Below are 25,026 nucleotides of genomic sequence, written 5' to 3'. Positions count from 1 at the left end.
TGCTTGGAAAGTGTTGTATTGCAGTATAGTGTGCAATAAGTAATGAACAAGTCATTTGCAAATTAAAATTATAATGAATTTTCAAAAAAATGGTTAGTATTACTTGTAATTTCCAATACTGTACTTTTAAAATGCTCATCCTTAAAATCAAGGAAATTTATTTAAAAAAAAAAAAAAACTGCTTAATGTAGAACTTAAAATATCAACTTTAAGCAAAAAGTTCAGACTTTTTGCTTAAAGCCAAATATATATCAGTATATGGTAAGGTATTTAAATAAAAAGATACTTAAGGTACTTTTATCAAAAGATACTTAAATCTCAGTGATTAATGCATTAAGCAGAACAGTAACATACATTTATAAAATTAAGCCAGTTAATATATATATAATATATATATAATAATATATATATATATATATATATATATATATTAATGGATTAATGGATATATATATATATATATATCCATTAATTTATATATATTTATAAGTTAATATGTTAAATTTATAATATTAAGAAACTATCTTCATTATAGTCAGCTTGCTGTAACTGTTAATCACAATTTAACCTGTTGCTTAATTTATATAAAACCTGATAACATTTGCTTATCTGAATAACATGCACATTAAAAATAAAAATACAGAATTGTATATAGTCCTAAATTAAAAGGCAACATTTTATTTAATGGACCATTTAAGCTGCTTATATTATGAAATGGCATGATGAATTTAAAACAAAAAAGGGGTTTCCTGTATATTTGATATAACTGAGTTTACTTTGAAAGCACACTTTCAAATCAAAACTTAAACGAAATATTCTCATTTAAATGTCTAAAAAGTATTAACTATTCTAAAACAGGCATCTGCAACTTGCTTCATGAAACACACCATAAGACACTGCACATGCTTGGTCTATAAAGTAAAAATGATACTATATTTCAAATGCAGGATAGTCTATGTATATAATCTACATATAAAGTGATTGTAAACAATCAGTTCACAGTAAGATTCAAAAAGCATAGTAAGTATGAAGTTCTAATGTAAGTCAATGTCCTTTGCACAAATCTATAATTAAATAATTAGACCATTACATGTATTTAAACTAATAAGAATATGCATGAAAACAAACATTTGAATTTGTACTTTACAGTTTTATTACATCACATCAGATATGGATTGGATTATCTCGAATGAAATTAAAAAGAAAGTAAATCCATTTTAATAAAAATAATAACTACGACCATTAGTGAAAGTATAATGTGATATTAAAAAAAATCTTTTAGCATATATAATTAAAAAGTTACTCTTTAAAAATTTATGATAAAAGATAATTTTATGTAATGTACTTAGAGAAGAATATTATGCGGTAATATTAATATGATGAGTGGAAGAAAACACTTTCCCATATGATAAAAAATAAACTGCTTTATTAGTCAGTTGGTTCCTGCCCTAAACAAGTCCCAATTACCAAATTAACTGGGATTGTTTCTGAATTCTCGTTTGGAATTCTGTTTTTGGAGAAAAACAGAATTCTAAATGTCATCACTCAGTTTGATAACTAAACTGAACTCTCTAAATCACTCCAAGTTCCAGATTTTCTGAATTTTGAATTGGAGAGCTTGACTATACTATCACATAACAGAAATAAAAGTCAGCTGTCTACTGACAAAATCAACTGTCTAAACAATATTTCAGACATGGCTATTTATAGTACTACCATGATTTTGTACTGATGACAACAGGATTGAAAACAAAATTGAACAGTTAACATTTTAGTGGCATTATATTAAAAAATATATCATGTTTCCTTTCGTTTTTAAACGATTTCTATAAAGTTAGCAATATCAATGAATTTCATGAAGCCCTTACTAACCCCTTTTATGTATATTGTACAGTTGTGACAAAATACAGCTTAACCAATACAAACAAAAATAGTTCATTTATGACAAATTGTTGTTCACAACTAGCCAAACTACAAAAAATGCTTTTTTGAGCAATATTAATATTTAAATTTCACATCAATATTCTGTGCATTCATTCAACTCAGATCACAGTTTTTATTTAATTTTTTTTTTAAAGTAATTTTACAGAATGGCTTTTCTAAATAAAATTAAGCTTATGGGCTCAGGTTCTATCATTATAGTTATCCCCCCCCCCCATATAACACAACTACAGTCTAGCAAAGTACTTATGGAAATAAACAATCAAAAACAACAATTCTTCAACTTTCTGGATTTAAGCAACTCTCATAATATATCCACATATATACAGCCATTCCACATTATTGTGCTCTTAACTTGCTGCCATTTCACTAAGTTAGCGAAAGCAGATAACTTATGCTTCTTATAGTGCTTGCACACTTTACTGTATATTCTGGGATATCACCTGTTCATACTGGTTTAAAAATGCACACTCTGAACAGTTTATACATGTACTCCCATGTTCAGCATATAAGAGTCCACTACTCATTTCTCACACACACACACACACACACACACACCTGATGAACACCTGCATCTATGTCATTTTTGAATGCACTGTACTATAACTGACTCTGGTATGATATGATAGGAACTAATTAAAGGACTAATCACAAGCTCCAAGCATTTAACCAAAACTACTAAAAAAAAAGTCTGAGAGTAAACATTAGATGTACTGAAGTCTCAGTTTGATGCACACAGAGCTTTAAATCTGGTTGGGAACTGCATAGAAAATTAAGAATGTCAATAAAATTAAGGAGTTTGAGAAGACTGCCACCCTACTCACTAATATTAATTTAAACAGAACTAGTTCTGAAATGGGAGACATGGAAACTTTAGCCAGAGTTTGGATCAAAATCAATGAGTTTATTAAACATTTAAGCTAAGACTAGAAGTTTATATAAAAGCCTGCAGAAGAATTTGCCAAAACTCCAATGTGGAATGTAACAACAGCCAGCAGAGAATGGTTTGATAAGTTTACCTGCCAGGCTCAGCACATAACATGAGCAGATGCAGTGATAGCAAATATTTAAGGTGCTGCTTTAAAGGCTAATACAATTAACCTTTCCTTATCCTACCTCCTATATCATTTTTACAATTGTAAAAAATGATATAGGAAGAAGAGTACATCTTAGACTAGGGGATAAAACATTTTTTTTTTTTTTTGAAGGACCTACATTTCTGTGGAAGAAAAGTCAATGTCAGAGGATTAATTACATCAACACTTAGAGACAATGCATCTGGAGATTTTAAGCTGAAATCACTGCTTGTGTACAATTCTGAAAACTCTAGGGCTCTCAAAGGATTTTCAAGGATTATCATTTATGTTTGCTTTGAAAAAGCAATAAGAAAGCATAGATGACTTAAATATTTAATAGATGGTTTTATCTACCAAAGATTACTATGCCAAAAATAACCTTATCCACAAGATTCTGCTGTTCTTCAACAATGCCCCAGATCAAACAAACACCCTTCACAGTCCAATGTCGTGCTGGGTGCAATGTTGTAAAATTCCACTTCCAGTTCAACATCACATCCAGAATGCCCATCAAAATTTCCAATTATGGAAATTTGTTTTTCAGCTGTATTGGGGTAATGATTGTAATTATTGCATTACCATCTATTTACACTTCATATAAACAATCTGAAATGCTAAATCCATGTTCATTGATGTTTATATTCAATTAAGTGCATGTGACTAGCGCTGAAAACTGACATTTCCGATTATGAAATTTGTTTTCCCACTGTACTGACTCAATTTTTGCATTGAGTCAGTACAGTGGGAAATCTATTTATATTTCATATAAAGAATCTAAAAAATTAAATATATGTCATATTCAGTTGTTAAAAGCAGGCAGTGGAGTTTTTTTTTTTTTTTGTCCTGAAGTCCAAATGTTTCAACCTGCACAACCGGTGGCATTTCCAATTACGAAATTTGTTTTCCTGGTGTACAACCCTTTATTTATACTTCATATAAACCATCTTTTTTTTTGTCCTCGCCTTTTCCCATTATTACATGGGGTCAGAGTTTTTTTTTTTTTTTTTTTTTTTTTATTGTTTTGGCATGCAATTTTTATGGCCGGATGCCCTTCCTGACGCCAACCCTCACCCTTTATCCAGGCTGGGGATATGTGGTGGTCATTCCCTGACCTTCCGCATCCTCCGTATTTGGTGGTCACGGGCTCGAACCCTAGTCTAATCAAGAAGCGTGTGCTATTCACTACTGCTCCTGCCCACCTGGCTACGGAGGTGCCTACTTCATATAAACCATCTGAAAAACTAAATCAATGTTTATATTCAATAGTTAACAGTAGGTGGAAGAGTTTTTTTTATCCCCCTGTTCCTTTCAAAGTCCAATGTGGAAACTGGCATGACCGTCAGCATTTCCTATTATAAAACAAAATCTGATTTCGTGCTGTACTGCCATCCATTTATACTTCACATCAATGATCTGAAAAACTAAGTGGATGTTTATTGACTTTTATATTCAATTGGTAACACAGGTGGGCATTTGTTTTTTTTTTTTTTTTTTCAGTACAGATGTCACAAAGTAACTTAAACTTTGTTCAAGTGAAGTATTTTGAGTGAAGTTTGCCATCAAGATCTAGTAATGGGCCTTTCTGATGGTAAAATTGAGAAAATGAAAAAGGAAACTCTTACAAATAAGATATTTTCTAACTGTTCCGTATGTTGTGACTAGGTTTAGGTTTCACTAAATGAAAAGGAGATTTTTGGAGTTATCAATGCGGAACTAAGTGATAAAATTGATACAAAGAAATACGGGTCTAAAAAATGGCCAGAGAGAATTAAATATTTCAAGAATGTATTTAGCAAGAAGAGATTTCTGCAGATATTTTGGATGTTACATCCCTGCCCATCCACAAAAGGACAAACAAGGAATTCAAAGTAAAAAACATCGTAATTTATATAGATGGAAGGTTTTGCAAGTATTTTCTTCTAGGAAGAAATAGTACATTAAAGCTTTTAAACTGTTTCATGCTGTTTTATATATTAGCTCATATGAACCCAAAAAATAAATAATTTTTGAATATCACATTTCAACTAGTAATTTGGTCATTTGTTTGACTGATGCTGGGCCGCATGAGGAAGACAGTGAAAATAATGCTGGACTGCAAAGGGTTAATAACCTTAGTCAATATATTAAGGTTGTCTTAATTCCTCCGAACACCACCTCATTTTCATAGTTCATGACTCAGAGTGTAATTACAACCTTCAAGGCATATTACATCCATAGACCATTCAAATCAGGTTGTTAATGCAACTAACACTGATAATGCTCCTACCTTTAAAGAATTCTGGAAGATTACAATATCAATCATGCTATTTAAAGCATAGCGAGTACCTCCAGATACCTGCAAAGCTGTAAATGGAGTGTGGCAAAAGCTATAGAATTATTGCCTTGTTACCTTCAAAAGGATCTGATGATCCTATTCTGCCAGTTGCACATCATCATCAACAAACTTGGGAAGAGAATTAGTGTGAATGGCTTAAAGCCTTCCAGCACTCAAGAACTGACTGATTCTCACCATGAAAAATTATCAGATAGGACCTAATACCCATGCAAAAAACAGTGAAGATGCAACAGCCAGGGTCTTAACCACAGCACTGTTTTCTAGGGAAATGATACAAATATTAACCAAAGCTCCAAGGTCATGTACAGCTTTGCACAATGCAACAAACTACTACAAGGAGTTGTAGGATGAAAAGAAAAGAAAAACGTTGAGGCAAATGACCCTGGATTCTTTCATGTTAAGAACCCTCTTCAAAAATTGCATCTGTCATCAGAGATTTAACTTCTGTCAATTCAGAGTGCCTGTGTTCTTGTAATGAGGACAGTTCTGATGAAATCATCACTGAGACTAATCGATTTAAACCACAAAGAAGTCATTTTAGCAGCCCTATTAAACCTTAAAAGTACTTTTACATGTGTAACAGTAGGTATGTTCAAAATTGCATACTATTAAGATGGTACCAACAATGTGTTTCGCATGTTCAAAACTCATCTTTGCATTATTTCATAATGTAAATTAATAAACAAACCTAAGTATATTTATTTTTGTGTTTTTATCAATTATATGCTTCTTTAATTATATGTACATTATCATTTTAATGAGGGTTTTTTTTTTTTTTTTTTGGGCCTTGGTAATGCATTAATGCATTTTAGATTATTCTTATAGAAAAATGTGTTTTGATTAGCAGTGTCACTTAGTGTTCTGTATTCATGAAAACAATAAAATAGCTCTTCTGAAGAATCCATGTATGTGCATGTACATATTATAAAAACTTGTACTTTACTATTATCATATCCTATATTAAGTAAAAACTTTGCTTTGTCTCTACCTTTTTTGTAGAAAAATCACTTGTTATGAACCAAAAAGGCCATAAGTTCTCTCTTTCTCCTGAGTAATTAAAAATAAAACTTTAAGAAGACACAGTATGTGCATAACGAAATCAATTTTCAAAAAACATAAGGAAGTAAGAAGAAAACCATGTTTCTATAAGAAATTTTTTCTGTTCTGTATAAGAAAGTTTTTCAGTAAGAAACTGTTCTGTTAAATGGGAAAAAAAAAAAAAAAAAAAATATATATATATATATATATATATATATCTGCACTTTACAAACCTGAATTACAGAAAATACTCTAATTTAAAATATCTTAAAGATTCATGAATTACACATCTCACAATATAAGCATTTCTAGGCAATGTATAGTTGAAAAAAATTATTTCCTAAATCACAAACCATATCTCCTAAAAAAAATTCTAGACACTACATTTTTTTTATTGGGTTAACCATAACTGCTGAACTTTCTTGGTGCAAACATATCACAAATATTGCATTCTCTTCATCCAAGACACTAGGTTTTTTATTTTATCCATTGTTATTTTTATCTGGAGCGGAATCTACACACTCTTCGATGGCCTCCTATCCAGAGGAGTTTAGAACTTCATTATTATGGATGCTAAGATGAACAGTGCCCAGTTAACAATTGGTCATACATTTTTTTGTGATAGTACATTGATTCAAATGCATGATATTTGTAACAGTGACCATGTATGGCAACTGTTCAATATGGGTCATTATTCACAATTTAATAAATATGTTCTTCTAAACTGCTTCCTGTAATTCCACCTCTCTTCCAAACCGGGCCTGAGGAATGCACCCGCAAGCCAACATCCATTCACAGTTTAACTTCAAACTCATCCAACTAATTTTTTTTTTCCTCTTTATTTATTCTCTTTACTTCTGTTCTCTGGAACATGTTCTGCATATGTATTTTCTGTAAATCACAACCTAGAGAAAATTATAACCTGAAAAATCACAACCTACAGAATATTATGACCCGAAAATTACAATTTACTAAAGTACATTTCAACACCCTATCATGTTGAAATCACTAACTATAAAAATAGGGGGGACATTACCTACATTTATAAGAACTGTCCAACTCAATATAATTTTTTACAGAATAATCATTCATTTTTTACTTATGATGAAAAAGAACATTATAATGACAACAACATAATTAATGAAAAATCATTTTGTAATTTATATAAATCACAAAAAGCATGAAATGATGAACAAAACTATAAACTCAAAGGAATTATGTTGATTCCATTATACATGTTACAAATGAAGTTTTAAAACTACAAAAACTACACCTGAAAAAATTATTACCAAAATTTTAATAAAATTTCCTTTTCATGAAATAAGATTATAAATTTTTAAAGATTATTATTATTATGATTAGTATTGTATCAAAAACTTCTAAACTAGTATACGTCAAATATCTCACTATGGGAAATCTGTGGATTAGAGGATCTCATTTCCAGCTTGGATATAGAAAGAAGTCTTTCCCCAGGAAGAAAATGAAAAAAACTGCACCACAATAGTATTTAATCTACATGTCACCTATGCAGATCATATTTTATTTGTTATTTGTGTAAATCAAACAAGAAGAATTTCCAACAAAGAACCCGTCCTATCTAACATATAATATGTTATATACATTACATAGATAGATCTTATCTAACTAACAGGTAGTAAACTAGAAATAAAGAGAAAAGAAGGTAAAAAGAACATAGGAAGAAATGACTATTGTTAAGATGTTAATAAGACATTTTTACTAATAAGACGTGAAAAAGGAATAACCTATAATACACACAAAAATAGATAAAAATTCAAATAAATATTACTATGAATTGAAGAAAACAGAATTTCAATCATGTGCATGTAATTATACAAGCTTTAGAAATAACCCTAACTAAACAAATTCCCTGATCCTCCAAATCCAATTTTTTTTTATTAATTTAATCAAAACTTCTTTAAAAAAAAAAAAGTGAGCATAATCCATTCCTTTCTTTGTAAATGAAGTTCTCCAGTAATTATGAGCTTTCTTTAGAGTACATCTTCACAAGCATTATCATTAGTCATAAAAGCACCTGGTGGAATATTTTATATAGGAATATATGCAAAGTAGGAATCCAAGAATTCTGCCTCTGTAGCAACTTTATAATGCCCAGTAAATGGCAAGTTATACAGCAAGTTTGGAAACAACTAAGCATCTAGTATTTGGCACAGTTATTGACTACAGTGCAGTATTTAAGACCACACTTTCAAAATTATATCTAATGGAAGCAACAAATTTCATTAATTAAACTCAGTAAAATATATTAAAAAAAAAAAGTACAATCCAATTTCCACTAAACATAATAAGGAAAAAAAAAACTGAATCTATGCTATTGTATCTATTCATAAAAATGACAGCTGAAGCATGTATAGTAAAATATTAATACCTAGTGAGGTAGAAGTACATACCAACGTATATAAATTTTAAGTCTGATACTGTTTGTGAGCATCTGTAGAAATTCTCAACAGGCAGGAAGGGTAAGCGGTGCCAAACATTTTTTAATGTGAAGTCAGATAAACTGAAAAAATCAGTTGTTTTAACTTGATGAACAGTGTAGCACCCTACATCAAACCTGCTAACATCTAGAAAAACTTTTTACTATCTAAGCACTATATATATACTGTTTGAATCATAAGCATGCATTTAATTAACATGTAGTAATATTGAAGCATTTCAACTGCACAGAATGTACTCAGTACTATGTGATTTTTGCAAAGTGGACAACTAATTTCGTGGAAGATTTTGTTGATATATTTATATTACAATTTACTGTTCATAATTTTTATTAAATGGCATCCAATTTACCAAGTTTTGAACTTGATGGTTATTTTTTTTGCCAATGGTTTTGAAATTTATAAAATTTTGTTCTATACTTGGTTGTCAATTAGTCCAGTTATATCTAAATAAGGCTGCACTTTGGTTACAGAATAATTTCATGAATATCAAAAACAACATGACTATAAAGACAACAAAAAAATACTTGTTGTCTTTAATATAAGTATTTATGAATCTATGCTACTGACATTCATAAAAATGACAAGCTACCCATATTTTTTATTCATTTCTGTGTAAATGGTCATAGCCTAAAATAATATGTAGATTCATATTCTTAAATGAATCTACATCTTATGTAGATTCGTTTAAGAATATTAATTTAAAGATTTTATTCATTTAGACATTTATCTCCACTTTAACATCCATCCTGCTTCAGTGGCATCACCAGCAACATTATATACTAAATCTACTTGAGATAAGCAACAAAATAAAGTATTTATTAATACTTTTCTTATTTTATAGCAGGGTCTCAAGACCCTGATGATTCTGTTGTTCTGCCTTCTATATTAATGCAGTCATTAATGCTTCCTATATTAATATTGTGGACATTTAAAAATGTCCAGCTTAATTACTACTAGATTACTATTTTGTAATATGTAATATATTCAAAAATATATCATTATAAAATTCCTGTAAGGGGATTTGAATTCCACCTTTTTTCCATTATTTCTTAATGTGAAAATTATTTTTAATGTATTTTTACCTTATATGGCATTTTTCAGCAATGCATCTATCACATTAATCAGAAATTGCTGTACACTTCAACAAATTTTGTTTGTTGGTACACTCACACACAACCTGTAACTATTCATTTCTGATTCGTACATGTTCAACATAACGATATTATATACAATATATATTATATATAATGAAATGAGCAGTTCATTTCAATTATGAAGCAGTTCCAAATTCTCAGAGGAATAAATTCTTTTTTTAATTCTATCTACAGATGCTCACAGGTGAGTAAACATCAAATAAGATTCTGAAAAAGGATAAGCACTTAAATTATTTATAAAGTTATATATAAAAGCAGTCACATTTTTATATACGTAAAAAAATCAGTAATAAGTAGGGACCCCCCCCCTCTCAGTGTACGATACAGAATTATCTGCCAAATGAATAAATTTCGTAGAAAAAAAGCAAGCTGTAAAAATAAAGAAGGATAATTAGTGATTTACAATTAGCATCAATGAGGGGAGGGGGAAACTGGTCTCTCAGTTAGGTATTCAATAATATATATACACAGTTATTAATCTTATACAAAGACATAACATACTCAATTCTTTATAATAAAATCCCACTAGTAATACTTAAAGAATAATATATTTGTAATCACAGTCCCTATTATATTAATAACATATTAGGGATTGTGATAAACCCTTTGAAGAATGAAAATACGTCTGTTTTAATGTTTAGGGTAGCAATTTTTTATATACGTTGTCAGTGGAGTAAGAGAATAAAAATGTCTGAAATACTCCCTGAACAAAATAAAACATTCACCTCAAGGCAAGTAATACTAAAAGCTAAATAAATTCTCATTAGTTATAAATCATCATCATCACTATCAGCAGGCAGTATAACTGACATCTGAATAGGACGAGCCTCCACCTCTGTATGTTTCCAAGTCAGCTTAAGGAGCTGCTCAATGGCAATGTTTCTTGCATCAATTTCATCTTGCAAGGCATCTTTCTCTTGTAATAAAGGAACAAGCTCCTCAGATGCCTCTAAAGTAAAAATGTTTTTAAAACAAAAAAAATATTCAATGTAATATATAATTCTTTTATCAATAAGTTTAATTCAATGTTATCTAGAGCCATTAAAACACAAAAAGGCCTTCCATGTGAAAAGCATTTTCAACCTGGAATATATAACATAATGTTCATAAATCAATATATGAATAACAGTTACAAGCTTGTTATAATGTATTCATAAAAGGGCATATTCTAAACACAGATAATCCAAAATTGATAAAAAGGACACTTCTGAGTTAGAGAAACTCAAATTTTTATAAAACTCAATGATATGACTATTTAGTCTATGATTAAAGTTACAAAATGTACAGGATTTTTTAAACCACACAGTTTTTAAAAGTACATGCTTTAAAATTGTAAATTTCAAATCACCTCTTAGATTAGCCTAAGTAGTTTTGGCCCCATGTTTCAAAAAACATGAGGTCAAAACTACTTCTTGAAACAACTTTCCATACACAAGCTATTTCAGATATAGTTATGTCAAGAGTATAAACTCCATTATTTGTGCTCAACAATTACTCCTGCTTATCGTACAATGAATTATTGGAACTCTGAAACCAACCTTTGAAATAGTGTGCAAATATACTGCATTAAGTTAGCTTTTACATAAAACTTGTCAAGTAAACTAAACAAGTGGCTACCTCATTAGATGCACCCAACCTTTTCATGAAATAGAATACCCCTCACTAACAGCATTACATGTTCATGCCATGCAATATAAAAGTGGAAAAATACTGTATGTGTATGCAATTCAATTCAGTGCAAGAAACGACAAGATGATGAAGGATTGAAGTGATTCTGAACATGACATGGTAGTTGGCAGCAGGTGCACTATATGGGTATTTCAGAAACTGCAGCCCTGCTTGGGTGGTTCATGTACAGTTATGTCTTGAGATTTGGATCAGTAATCAAATAACATCCAGCCACCAATGATCATGTGATCCAAATCAGCTGTGAGAGGCCAATGGAGATTGGCAGGACTTATGCAGGATAACAGAAAGGCTATGGTCAGTCAAATAGCATTCTTATCATAATATCCATTGGAATTATGATACGAATTATCATCTGAAGCTTTAATATGGAACTAATCAATGCTGTTGCTTGAACAGCATGGTACTAACAAATATACTATGAAATGTCTCATAAAATCTGTATTTAATTTCCAATTGAAAGAAACGGATATTTAGTTCTCATGTAGGTAGAAATGCTTTAGTCCTTCTTTCGATATATAACCAATGCTGTGAAACTATTAGATAGTGGGTACACTTTCACACCCATTTCCTGCTGAGGTCTTGCCCTCCATTCTCAGTACTTTCTGATACAACTGTCAGAATGAGTTACCTATCCTCTTCAGGAATTAGATCACTGTCTATAAATGAACCTGGTGTTCCAGGTCATTTCTTAACAGTTGTATTACTCTTCCTCTGTACTTGCAACTTTTCACAGTGTCACTTTCAAAGACATTTGGAACTCACCAAACAACTTTTCTCTATTTTCAAACAAACTATTGGACGTTTGAAAACGGAGAAAAGGATTCAATTATTCCTCTATATATATACACAGTGCTGATATTACACTTGGATACTGTACTCAGGCCTGAATATGACATTCCAAGTATGAACTTACCATTGTCTAAAAGAGAGACAGACTTTCTAGAGGGAGTTCAAAGAAGGCAACTACACTGCTTGACAAAATTAAAAGGACACGTAGAAAATGTGGTGTAACTCGTGCAGATTGCAATGAAGAGGTACAAAACTTGGTATGGTGCATGGTGGTATACCATAGAATAATGAGTGACATGGAAGCCTATGATAGATATAAGCTGGTCTGTAACCAAGTCACAAAGGAGTTTAGGCAGTCAAAGGTAGATTGTGAGAAATCTTTAGCAAAGGATGCAAAGAAAAACAGCCAAGAGTTCTTTACCTATGTAAACTCTAGAAGGAAAGGGATGAAGCAGATTGGTCCACTGGATATCGATGGTTCAACTGTTGATGATCCTGCTCAGATGGCTAACAAACTAAATGAGTATTTTGCATCTACATTCACACATGAGGAGTTATTCGGGGAGGGGAATGTCAGAGGTGAATTAAACTCTGGCAGTGAGCTAGATGATTTTGTAATAACTGAAAGGAAAGTGGAGGAGAAATTGATGAAGATAAACATAAGAAAGGCACCAGGGGTGGATGGGATCTATCCAGTTATATTAAAGGAGGCAGCAAAGGAAGTAAGCAAACCCTTAGCCATAATTATGAGAGCTTCCTTGGACTCAGGGGAGGTACCCATAGACTGGAAATGTGCAAATGTGACCCCAATTCACAAAGGGGAATCAAAGGGAGACACAAATAATTATAGACCTGTTAGTTTAACTTCTGTTCCAGGGAAATTAATGGAGGCACTGGTTAAAGAAGCACTGCAGGATCATCTAGACAAGACTTCAATTATAGCTCTGACACAGCATTGTTTCGTTAAGGGGAAGTCTTTTCTGACCAATTTGATTGGATACTACGATGTGGTCACAAAGGAACTGGATGCAGGGAATAACTTTGATATCATATATTTGGATCTTAGAAAGGCTTTTGATACTGTTGCACATGGAAGACTGCGGCACAAATTGGAGCAGTGTGGCATTGGAGGAAAATTGCTGCTATGGATAAAGGGATGGTTGAGTGGGAGAAGACAGAGTGGTAACCAATGGACACTGCCCTTTGTGGACTAATGTTATTAGTGGAGTTCCTCAGGGTTCAGTGTTGGGCGCATTGTTTTCTGTATTTATGATATTGATGATGGTATATCAGGCTTAATGTCCAAGTTTGCAAATGATACGAAGGGTGGCAGGGTTGTTAATGACACTAATGAGAGTACACTGCTGCAACAGGATCTAGAAAAGTTGGGCAGATGGGCCAAGAGGTGGCAAATGAAGTTTAACATTGACAAATGTAAAGTACTACATATGGGAAGCAGTAACTCCAGAGTAACATATCAACTGTGTGGTACTACACTGACAGTGGTATAGAATTAAAAGGACCTGGGGGTAACTGTGAGGGCAGATATGAAGTTTTCTGATCAGTGCAGATGGCTGCAAGAGTAGCTCATGGTGTCTTGTCAATGATATACAGGATTTTTTTTAGCAGGGATAAGGAGGTGATTATCCCCTTGTGTAAGGCAATGGTCAGGCCACACCTTGAGTACTGTATACAGGTCTGGAGGCCTTATTCATTTTAAGAAGGATGTAGAGCTGCTGGAACGAGTACAGAGAAGGGCAAAAAGATTAGTAAATGGAACAAAAGGTTGCTCTTATGAAGAAAGGCTTAAGATTTGCAGATTACAGTATCTGGAGACTAGGTACCTGCAAGGTGATCTGATTGAGGTGTATAAAGCCTTGAATGGTTTGAGCATGCTCAATGCTGATAGGATTCTTCTTCTCGCTTAGAATAATCACCTGAGAGAGCATAAATTCAAATTGAGGAAAGACAATTGTAGGACAGATGTGCGGAAGGTTGCCTTTAGCCAGTGAGTAGTTGATTGGTGGAACAGACTTCTATCTTTTGTTGTGGAAGTTGATAGCCTAAATAAATTTAAGGCTGAGTTGGACAGGTATTTGGAATGAACAGAGGGGTGAAGGTTAAATGGGAGCGTTTTTTTTTTTTCTGGCTGATTTTGCACAAGCTTGCTTTCTTGCATTGTATGCCTCTACTAATGCTAATGCTAATAACAATGAAATAAGAAGACACTGAAAAACTTCGGACAGGTATAAGGGATATTTATAGGAGTTATATAAAAATTACCAAAAAGGTCACAGAACAGAAGTCAAAACAAGATGCTCAAAAACATGGTCACATGACATCAGTATGGCGTATGATCCCTCCAAAGGTTAAACAGGCCTGATGGCAGTGAACCATGTTCGACATAAGCTGTCTATAAGGTTCTGTGGGAACAAATTCCATTCTTCCACCAGCGCAGACCTTAACTCACCAACTGTTTGTTGTTTTGTTTGTTTGTTATTTGGTTTATTAGTGAATAGGAGCATTAGTAACTAAAGCCATATTGCTCCGGAGATATGCGGTAGTCATTCCCTGACCTATCTGCATCCTCCATATTTGGTGGTCACGGGCTGGAACCCCAGTCTAATCAAGAAGCATGTGCTACACACTGCTGCTCCTGCCCACCTGACTATGGAGGTGCCAGCTCACCAACTGACAGAGGAGTTGGAATTTGGTATGCAATGCAACACTCGAGAGCATCCCACACATGTTTAATTGGATTTAAGTCTAGTAATCATGCTGGCCATGGCAGTCATTGGATATCTTCAGTTTCAAGATGTTCCTCTGCCACTTGAGTCTATATGCAGTGGCATTGTCATGCATGAAAAGAAAATCTGGGCCAACTGCACCCCTAAAAAGTTGCACATAGGTTTCAGGGATCTGTTCTCGTTACCTCCTGCACAATTACAGTACCTCTATCAAAACCGCCTACATCATAAGTGTCACGTTCCCTGATGTTGGAGGAATGGTACCACATTCCTCATTTTCTCCAGATGAAATAATGTCTAGAATCTGTTTGTAGGCTAAAACATGACTCATCAGAGAATATAACTGTTCCCCATTTGTCAGGGATATAAGTCACAAGTTCATGGCACCAGTTTCGAGCTCTGCGGTAGTTTGGGGTTAATGGAATGCTTCCGTGCATAGAGTTCACTTGAATTGAGCCTTCTTAACACAGTCCGGTTGGAAATGTTTTCACCTGTGGCTGCTGTAACCTCAAGAGACATTTGATGACAGGACATTATAGGATTCCGGCTTGCTGTTAGAACCAGTTAACAGTGTGTTCTAGTTGATGTAGCAATCAGGTGACATTGTCCAGCTCTTCTTGTAATAGTTCCTGTCTTCTGAAACTGCTTCCATAGTGCTGAGACAGCACTGCATGACACATTAAGCCAACATGCCACTTCCGGCTGCGAATGGCTGGCTTCAAGTCGTCCAACAACCAGCCATCTCAAAGATTCATCTAAACAACGATGACCTGCCATCCTGAGTACTGGAAATGTGGCTATCCCACTGAGCAAGTCAAAAAATGAGAAGGAAGTGAAGCAGTCGCAACTAATTTTTTCATAGCATTAGCATTTAGCATTAGTAGAGGCACATGATACAAGAAAGCAAGCTTATACAGCATCAGCCAAAAAAAAAACCCCTTCCCATTTCACTGATCCATTCGTTCCAAATGTCTATCTAGTTCTGCCTTGAATTTATTTAAGCTATCAACTTCCACAACAACAGATGGAACAAACTTCTGCTGGAAGTTTGTTCCATCAATAAACTACCCGCTGGCTAAAGGCAAACTTCCACACATCTATTCTACAACTGTTTTTCCTCAGTTTGGATCTATGCCCCCTCAGGTTTGTAATCTGAGCAAGAGGAAGAATCCCATCAGCATTGAGCCTGCTCAATCCATCCAAGGCCTTATACACCTCAATTATATCACCTCACAGGTGCCTAGTCTCCAGAATCTGCAATTTGCAGAACTTAAGCCTTTCTTAATAAGAGCACCCCTTTGTTCCCATCACCAGTCTTGTTGCCCTTCTCTGTACTCGTTCTAGCAACTCTACATCTTCCTAAAATGAGGCTTCCAGATCTGTATGCAGTACTCAAGGTGTGGCCTGACCATTGTCTTATACAAGAGGATAATCATCTCCTTGTCTCTTTAAGCAAAATTCCTATATATCATTGACAAAACTCCATGACGTGCTCTGGCATCCCATCTGTACTGCTCAGAGAACTTCATATCTGACTGCACCCCCAGTTCTTTTTCATTCTCCACCTCCCTGAGTATAGTACCACACAGTTGGTATGTTTCTCTTGAGTTACTGTTACCGATATGCAGTATTTTGCATTTGTCAATGTTAAACTTCAGTTGCCACTTCTCAGTCCATCTGTTCCAGATATGCATGAATAATTTGCATAACGTGTGGCTCTGTAAGGTGGTAGATCAATTTCTATTAGGTACTTGAAATTTGCATTCCAGGATGCCTATTGTTTCAAATATTCACCTTCAGCGGTACTGTTCACAATAAAATATTCATGAAAAACAATTTATTCTGTTAATTTTGTCAAGTAGTATAGATTAGTGAGGGGAGCACTAATCATTGTCCCTATGAAGATAACTTAGAGGGTGTAGACTGCAAAACTTGCTAACTAACTTTGGGGGAGGAGAACCTCGCTAAGGTATATAAGTTTTATTTTTGTGTCTAGGGGATACAAATATAAAACCTCTGGGCATTTTGAGCAGGTTTTGTAGATCAGTAGTATAAATTTACCAATCTCTTTAATAACTTTATCAAACTTTCTGGTCAGAGAATTTGGTAAAGTTCAAAGCAGATTTAAACTTTACCTTGTTTTTTTTTTTTTTTTTTTTTGAAGATGAGGAAAAAAGTCAGCTTTCTTGCATCTTTTAGCCTTTTCTAATACTAACTTACACACCCACACACAAAACACTATAGTTAATGAAGTCTTACCTTTCACAATATTTGATAATTCTTTAATCAAATTCTTTAATTTACCAAGTGCTAAGAGTTCCACTGAAAATAAATAATTACAAATAATATAAAAAAAAAAGCGTACTCAAAATATCAGTATTATAAATACACTATAAAATCTTATTTCAGATTATGATAATATTCATAGGCTGGAATTCATGCTGTACACATTAACATAATCCGAAAAAAAAATCTCCAAAAAAAAAAAAAAAAAAAAAAAAAAAAATGTATTATGTAGCCATTAAACCTGAGCAATATTTTAAAAATAATAAAGCATAAAAGAACTGATTTATAAAAATTTAGCTCATCTTGAACACATTTCATTTATTTATGGTTTAAAACACAAGCAGTTACAAAAACTACTGTACTTGTAAATTACCAAACCTAAACCTACACCTATTTTTAAATTTAAAACGATTATCTTATTTTGAAAAAGTCCTTTTGGCATTGCATGATGGTGAAGAATGAAAACAGTACTTCATATGTAAGTGAAGTAATCCTTAATTCTGTATAAGGCACATAGGACTGTTTTCTACTGCGTTGTCTTTTACCTCTAATTCAAAAAAAAAAAAAAATTTTTTTTCTCTGGGCTTACTGAACCTCCTACCCTTTCAAGAATATTTCAAAATTTGTATTGGTAGTAATAAAATATTTTTACTTGGAGTGACAATTCAAGAAATACAATTAAAATTGTTTTGGTTTCTTTCGAAGACTGCTCTATTAATAACCTGTGATATGAAGCATTCACTGGCCCTTGTATTTGTTTGTTACTGAAAACAGTGCATTCCAGCTGAATGCATCTGGAGTGAGAGCCCTTTATCTTGTGACCTTCTCCTGCCAATGTGTATATGAAATGATCCATGGATATCATGCTCAGTACAAACATCTATTACTGCATAATCATTCACAAAACTTTATTTGTATGTTTATTCACTATGAATTGTTTCTTCACTATGTTTCATTCATTATAATGAATGCACAGGAAGAGTCCTCCTGAAGTAATACATGAAACAAAAAAAAAAAAAACAACCATAATAATAATAATTTTTTTTAAAAATAATTACTATATTTATGAACATGGCAATATTTATAGTACTACTGACCAGTAGAAAAAAAAAATTACAGAAATTTTCAAGAGCAGTCAAATTATAATTATTATGATAGTTTTTTTTTTTTTTTTAAATTGATATAAAAAAAACAGCACCTTGATAATCTATAGATTATCAATAAACTCTACTTAAAATGGTCAAATAAAGCAGTTTGTAATCAAGGTTACCCATGAAGGGAGATACTGTTATTGTTTAGAGATTTTATTTTATTATTTTTATGGTGCATCAACAACTCAATCCACATTGTGCCACTATGTATTATAATCTGTACAGATGTGTGCATTCATGGAATGATTTGCATGTGCAGACTGACTGGGGGAGGTTACTCCCTCCACCTGAGATTGGCTATCTACAGCCTCAACTGAAGAGAACTTTAGAAATTCTTCCAGTCTGTAATGTGACTTGAATCAATCTCTCTCCAAATGAGTAACAAGTGGCAAAACCACTATAGTGTCATGGAGGACTCTTCCAAAGGGGTTTCAGAAGCAATCTTGGCAACTACAAACCTGTAAGTTAGAGGTATCACCATTTTTTGGCAAAGGAGCCAAAACAGAAAAATGCTGAAGATTACAAGCCACATGTTTTATCTCAGGAAGTGAGCAACAAAAACAGTTCTTTACTGCTGGTAATGCATTTTTTGAAATGGAATTTAATTTTAGTTATTGTTTTGTTATCAATGTTTAAATTTAGAGTAAGTTTTTTTGCATTTAGTAATTAATTAGAAAATGAAATGCATAAGGCATAATTTCATATGGGTTTAGGTAATTAACTATATTATATCGCTGTAAATACACCATAGTTTATCCATAAATTTGAACTACATATGTAGTGTAAAGGCATCGTTTTAACTGTATCTCATATTGTGGCTGCCTTCACAACGAGATAGCTTCACGAGGCAGCCACAATATGAGATACAATTAAAACGATGCTTTTACACTACATATGTAGTTCAAATTTATGGGTAAACTATGGTGTATCTACACCGATATTATATAGTTAATTTAGTAATTAAATATGAAAATTCAACAACAGTTACATAACACTAATAATTCTCATTATATGGTTATAATAATACTGTCAAATACTGAGGAAGATGCACAAAACATCACACAGAAGCAATACAAAAACTAAATATTACTTAAAAAAAAAGGATATTTTAAAATGTCAATGTGGAATTATATTTTATTATATGCTATTTTAAACTCAGCAGATGAATAACATTTATGGCTGGCTACAGTAATGCAGACCAAATGAAGCTCACAAGTTGAGCACACTAACCCCCCAGTGTAAGTCTTACTTCTGTGGAAGAAAAATTATAGAATCTACCATTAATGATATTATCAGAGTGAAAAGAGGTTTAATTACAGGAAAATCTTTTAAAACCCTCTCCTCTCTTTGATCTTCTCTGGCTTAAAATCTCTCTACCTCATTGTGTCAAATTCATCTGTTGTCTCTACCGTTCTCCCAACTCGACTAATCACTTGGAGCTCTTTGACTTCCTCTCATTGCAACTTGACTTTCTCCAGTCCAACTCTCCTAACAGTGAGGTAATTTTCCTTGGTGATTTTAATGTTCACAACCCCAGCTGGCTTCCGTTTTCTAGTCACACCGACCCAGTAGGTCGAGATGCTGAGGCTTTTGCAATTACTAATGACCTAGCACAGACTGTTCATTTACCTACAAGAATACCGGACAATCCTAATCATACAGCCAATACGCTTGATCTTTTTCTCACAAACAATCCTTCTAAGTACACGGTCGAAGTGAATGGTCCTTTAGGCACTTCAGATCACAACTTGGTGATTGTCTCTTCTCCAATGGAACCTTTATCTCATGGCTATTCCAAACCTCGTGTTGTTTGGCATTACAAGAATGCAAAATGGGATGACCTGCGAGATTTCTTTTCATCTTTTCCTTGGTCGGATTACTGTTTCAAAAGTTCTGATGTCAACGTTTGCTCAGATCGTGTCAGTGAAATTATTCTTGCAGGAATGGAATCCTTTATCCCACATTCCACTTTAAAATCTCGTCCTTTATCTAAACCTGGGTTTTCCAATAAATGTGCTAAGGCTGTCCAAGAGAAGAATGTTGCATATCGTAATTGGCTTGTTTCTAATTCTTCAGTTTCATTTTCTTCCTACACCAAAGCTCGCAACAATTGTAAAGCAGTTATTAATCAGTCCAAACTAGAGTTTGAACAGGCTAAGAGTAGAAAACTTGCTTCTTGCCCTAATGGTAGCCGAGCATTCTGGTCTCTTGCCAAAGCTATTGGCTGCAACTTTTGCCCATCTCTGCTCCCACCTCTGTCCAAACCAGATGGTTCTGTTCTCACTTCAGCCAAGGATAAAGCTGACCTGCTAGCATCCCATTTTTCTACCAGCTCATGTATTAATGATCTTGGTAAAACACCTCCCACCATTCCCAACACACTCCATTCAATGCCTCCTGTGGTCTTCCGTCAAAAGGATATCAGAAGGATTTTGATGAATCTTGATGCTAAGAAAGCTCCAGGTCCTGATGGTATTTCTCCACTTGTTATCAAAACCTGTGCTCCTGAACTTACTCCTATTCTTTGCCGCCTTTTTTCACTTTCTTATTCTAAAGGTGTTTTTCCTTCTGCCTGGAAATTTGCTCATATCCAGCCAGTTCCTAAAAAGGGTGACAAATCCCTCCCATCCAATTATCGTCCCATTGCAATTACTTCTACTCTTTCTAAAGTAATGGAGAAATCAATTAACCGCCAACTCTTAAACTACCTTGAAACCTTCCGTCTGATCAACGATCACCAGTATGGATTCCGTCAGTGTCGATCCACTGGTGATATTCTGGCTTATGTTACCCATTTATGGACTAATTCAATGGAAAGGTTCGGTGAAACACAAGTAGTTGCTCTTGACATCTCAAAGGCTTTCGATCGTGTTTGGCATAAAGGTCTTCTAAACAAGCTTCCATCTTATGGTTTGCCAACTGTTTTTAGTCACACCGACCCAGTAGGTCGAGATGCTGAGGCTTTTGCAATTACTAATGACCTAGCACAGACTGTTCATTTACCTACAAGAATACCAGACAATCCTAATCATACAGCCAATACGCTTGATCTTTTTCTCACAAACAATCCTTCTAAGTACACGGTCGAAGTGAATGGTCCTTTAGGCACTTCAGATCACAACTTGGTGATTGTCTCTTCTCCAATGGAACCTTTATCTCATGGCTATTCCAAACCTCGTGTTGTTTGGCATTACAAGAATGCAAAATGGGATGACCTGCGAGATTTCTTTTCATCTTTTCCTTGGTCGGATTACTGTTTCAAAAGTTCTGATGTCAACGTTTGCTCAGATCGTGTCAGTGAAATTATTCTTGCAGGAATGGAATCCTTTATCCCACATTCCACTTTAAAATCTTGATGAATTTCAAGATTTTAAAGTTTTCTTAGTTTTCTCCAGTTTTCTGTTTTCTCTCTGATCGCTCACTGAGGGTGATGGTTGATGGCTCTCTGTCTTCTAACTTCTCCACTAATGCCGGTGTCCTCCAAGGTTCAGTTCTTTCCCCCACTCTTTTCCTCTTGTATATCAATGACCTTCTTCCATTGACTGGAAATCCTATCCATAGTTTTGCCGATGATAGCACATTGCATTCAACTTTCCATTTTGAGAAACCTTGTCCTGCTCAATCAGCTTCAACTTCTCGAAAATCTGCTACCAATTCCTTAAATGCCGATCTTCAGGTAATTCTCCAGTGGGGCAAAGACAACTTAGTTGATTTCAACCCTTCTAAAACTCAGTCCTGTCTTATATCTCGCAAAAAGGATTCTTCTGCTCCTATGTTTATCTTTAGTGACACTCCAATTTCTAGGCAAAAGGATATATCTCTTTTGGGGATTACCCTGACTTCTAATCTCTCTTGGCACAAGCACATTACCAATATTGCTTCCTCTGCATCTAAAAAACTTGGTTTTCTCTTTCGCTCTCGGCATTACTTTTCTTCCAAACAGCTGCTCACTCTGTATAAATCGCAAATCCGCCCTGCCATGGAATATTGTTCCCACATCTGGGGTGGTGCTCCCCCCAAAACCTCTCTCAGGCTTCTTGATTCCATTCAGAAGAGGGCAGTTAGGTTAATTAATGATTCATCTCTAACAGAGTCTCTCCACTCGCTGTCTCATAGACGCACTGTTTCTGCTGCATGCCTCTTCTACAGATACTTCCATGGGCACTGTTCTTCTGAATTAGCTTCTATAATTCCCGCTCTCTCTTTCAAAACAGTCCGAACACGTGCCGCCACCAGCCAACATCCATTTACTGTCCAACTTCAAACCCACAGAACCAACTTTTCATCTTCCTCATTTATTCATTCAACTGCCGTTTTCTGGAACAACCTTCCTTCATACGTATTTCCTGAAAATTACAATCTACAGAAGTTCAAGTCCAATGTCAACAAATATCTTCTTTCGTCTTCTCAACCTCCAACCCAAGCACGGTACTAAGTACTATAGGTTCTAATACCTCTCGTGTTTGGGGTTCACATAAAAAAAAAAAAAAAAAAACCAATCTGTTAAGATATTATGAGATAGTCGCAAAAGAACTTTATGTAGAGAATATAAGTGACCCACTGAATATAATCCTTTTTATAATAGAAAGTTTACTTAGGCCATTTTTTGGTATCATTTTCAAAGTCAGTACAAAATTAAACACAAAAGTTAAACTACAATTTTTTATTTAATAAAATAACAAAATATGACTAAAAATTATGTTACTACTGGAAGAAGGTAATGAAGAAATCTATTATAACTGTACTTTTAAAAATTAAATTTTTTTAGTATAATGAAATGGGAAAAATGACATGAAATTTATATAGCTATTACATAGTCCCTACAGATTTTTTCATTGCAGTCAGAATGGTCTTGACTGCAGTTGTGATGATCTGATTGGGATTATCTGGGTGCACTGTGTTGCAATTAGCATTAATAGAGGCATATGATGCAAGAAAGCAAGCTTATATAGAATCAGCCAAAAAAAACCCTTCCCATTTTACCCATCCATTCACTCCAAATGTTTGTCTAGTTTTGCCTTGAATTTATTTAAGCTGTAAACTTCTACGACAGATGAGTTTGTTCCAGCAATCAACCACCCGCTGGCTAAAGGCAGATTTCTGCACATCTATTCTACAACCCTTTCCTCAATTTGAATTTATGTCCCCTCAGGTGACTAATCTGAGCAAGAGGAAGAATCTTATCAACATTGAGATTGCTCAAACCATTCAAGGCCTTATACACTTCAATCAGTTCACTGTCAAAAAATGGCAAAAATAGCATTAAAAAAAATCACAGATTTAATTTATAAAAAGAAAAGAAAAAGCACAACTGAATGATGTCAGTTGAAAAATTCCCCCAGTTCACTGTCAAAAAATGGTAAAAATATCAAAAAAATCAGATTTAATTTTTAAAAAAGGCACAGAACTTATGCAAATACAGACCACTTGTCTCACTCACATCTGATTACTTTTTATCTGATATTCATAACCAATATACTCACATAATAAGTTAAAGATAACAACGTAACCCAATGTCATTTGTAGGTACTAAAAACTGACCAATAAAGAGTGAGTGTTAAAAAATGAATTTCTCTGATCAGTGCAGACAGGCTGCCAGGATAGCTCATGGAGTTTTGTCAATGATACACAGGAATTTTGCTAGCAGGGATAAAGAGGTTATTATCCCATTGTATAAGACAATGGTCAGGCCACATCTTGAGTATTGCATACAGGTCTGGAGGGGTCTCATTTTAGGAAGGTTATGGAGCTGCTGGAATGAGTACAGAGAAGGGCAATGAGATTGGTTAGGGTAACAAATAGGTGCTCCTACACAGAAAGGCTTCAGTTCTGCAAATTGCAGCATCTGGAGACTAGGCACCTGCGAGGTGATCTGACTGAGGTGTTTAAGGATTTGAATGGATTGAGCAAGCTCAATGCTGATGGGATTCTTTCTCTTGCTTTATTTATTTATTTATTTATTTATTTATTTTTGCTCAGACTATGCACATGAGGAGACATAAATTGAAACTGAGGATAGACAGTTGCAGAATAGATATGTAGAAGTTTGCCTTTAGCCAGCAAATGATTAATTTCTGGAACAAACTTCCATCTGTTGTTTTGAAAGTTAATAGCTTAAATAAATTCAAGGAAGAACTAAAACTATTGGAGGGAATGGATAGGTGAAATGGGAAGTTTTTCATTTTTTTTTTTTTTTCGACTGACGCTGTACAGCAGGCCCCTGTTATAACGCGGTTCGCTTTATGCTGATTCACTATAACGCTGTTCTTATATTATAACCTGTATCTGACTATAACGCTGTCACAGATCACTATAACGCTCTTTTACAGATTGCATTTTTGGC

At 33.9% G+C, this 25,026-nt stretch overlaps 1 protein-coding gene across 1 annotated transcript in view; it reads right to left on the bottom strand.

Annotated features, from left to right (window-relative positions):
• The window catches only part of LOC150080098 (uncharacterized), a 53,927-nt gene that overhangs the window by 19,233 nt on the left and 9,668 nt on the right, over positions 1 to 25,026 (bottom strand). Inside the window, exons 2-3 of the mRNA XM_090381673.1 lie at positions 17,506 to 17,568; positions 10,747 to 10,970 (exon numbers count right to left, since the gene is read on the bottom strand). Coding sequence (XP_090237799.1) covers positions 10,789 to 10,970; positions 17,506 to 17,568 — 245 coding nt within the window. The 3' untranslated portion in view covers positions 10,747 to 10,788. The remainder of the gene's footprint in view (positions 1 to 10,746; positions 10,971 to 17,505; positions 17,569 to 25,026) is intronic.

This window comes from Mastigoproctus giganteus, chromosome 9 (assembly GCF_048544385.1).
Source record: "Mastigoproctus giganteus isolate SK-2022 chromosome 9, ASM4854438v1, whole genome shotgun sequence".
Classification (NCBI taxonomy): Eukaryota; Metazoa; Arthropoda; class Arachnida; order Uropygi; family Thelyphonidae; genus Mastigoproctus; species Mastigoproctus giganteus.
The sequence above is the reverse complement of the archived record's forward strand: the minus strand, read 5'-3'. Positions and strand labels throughout refer to the sequence as shown.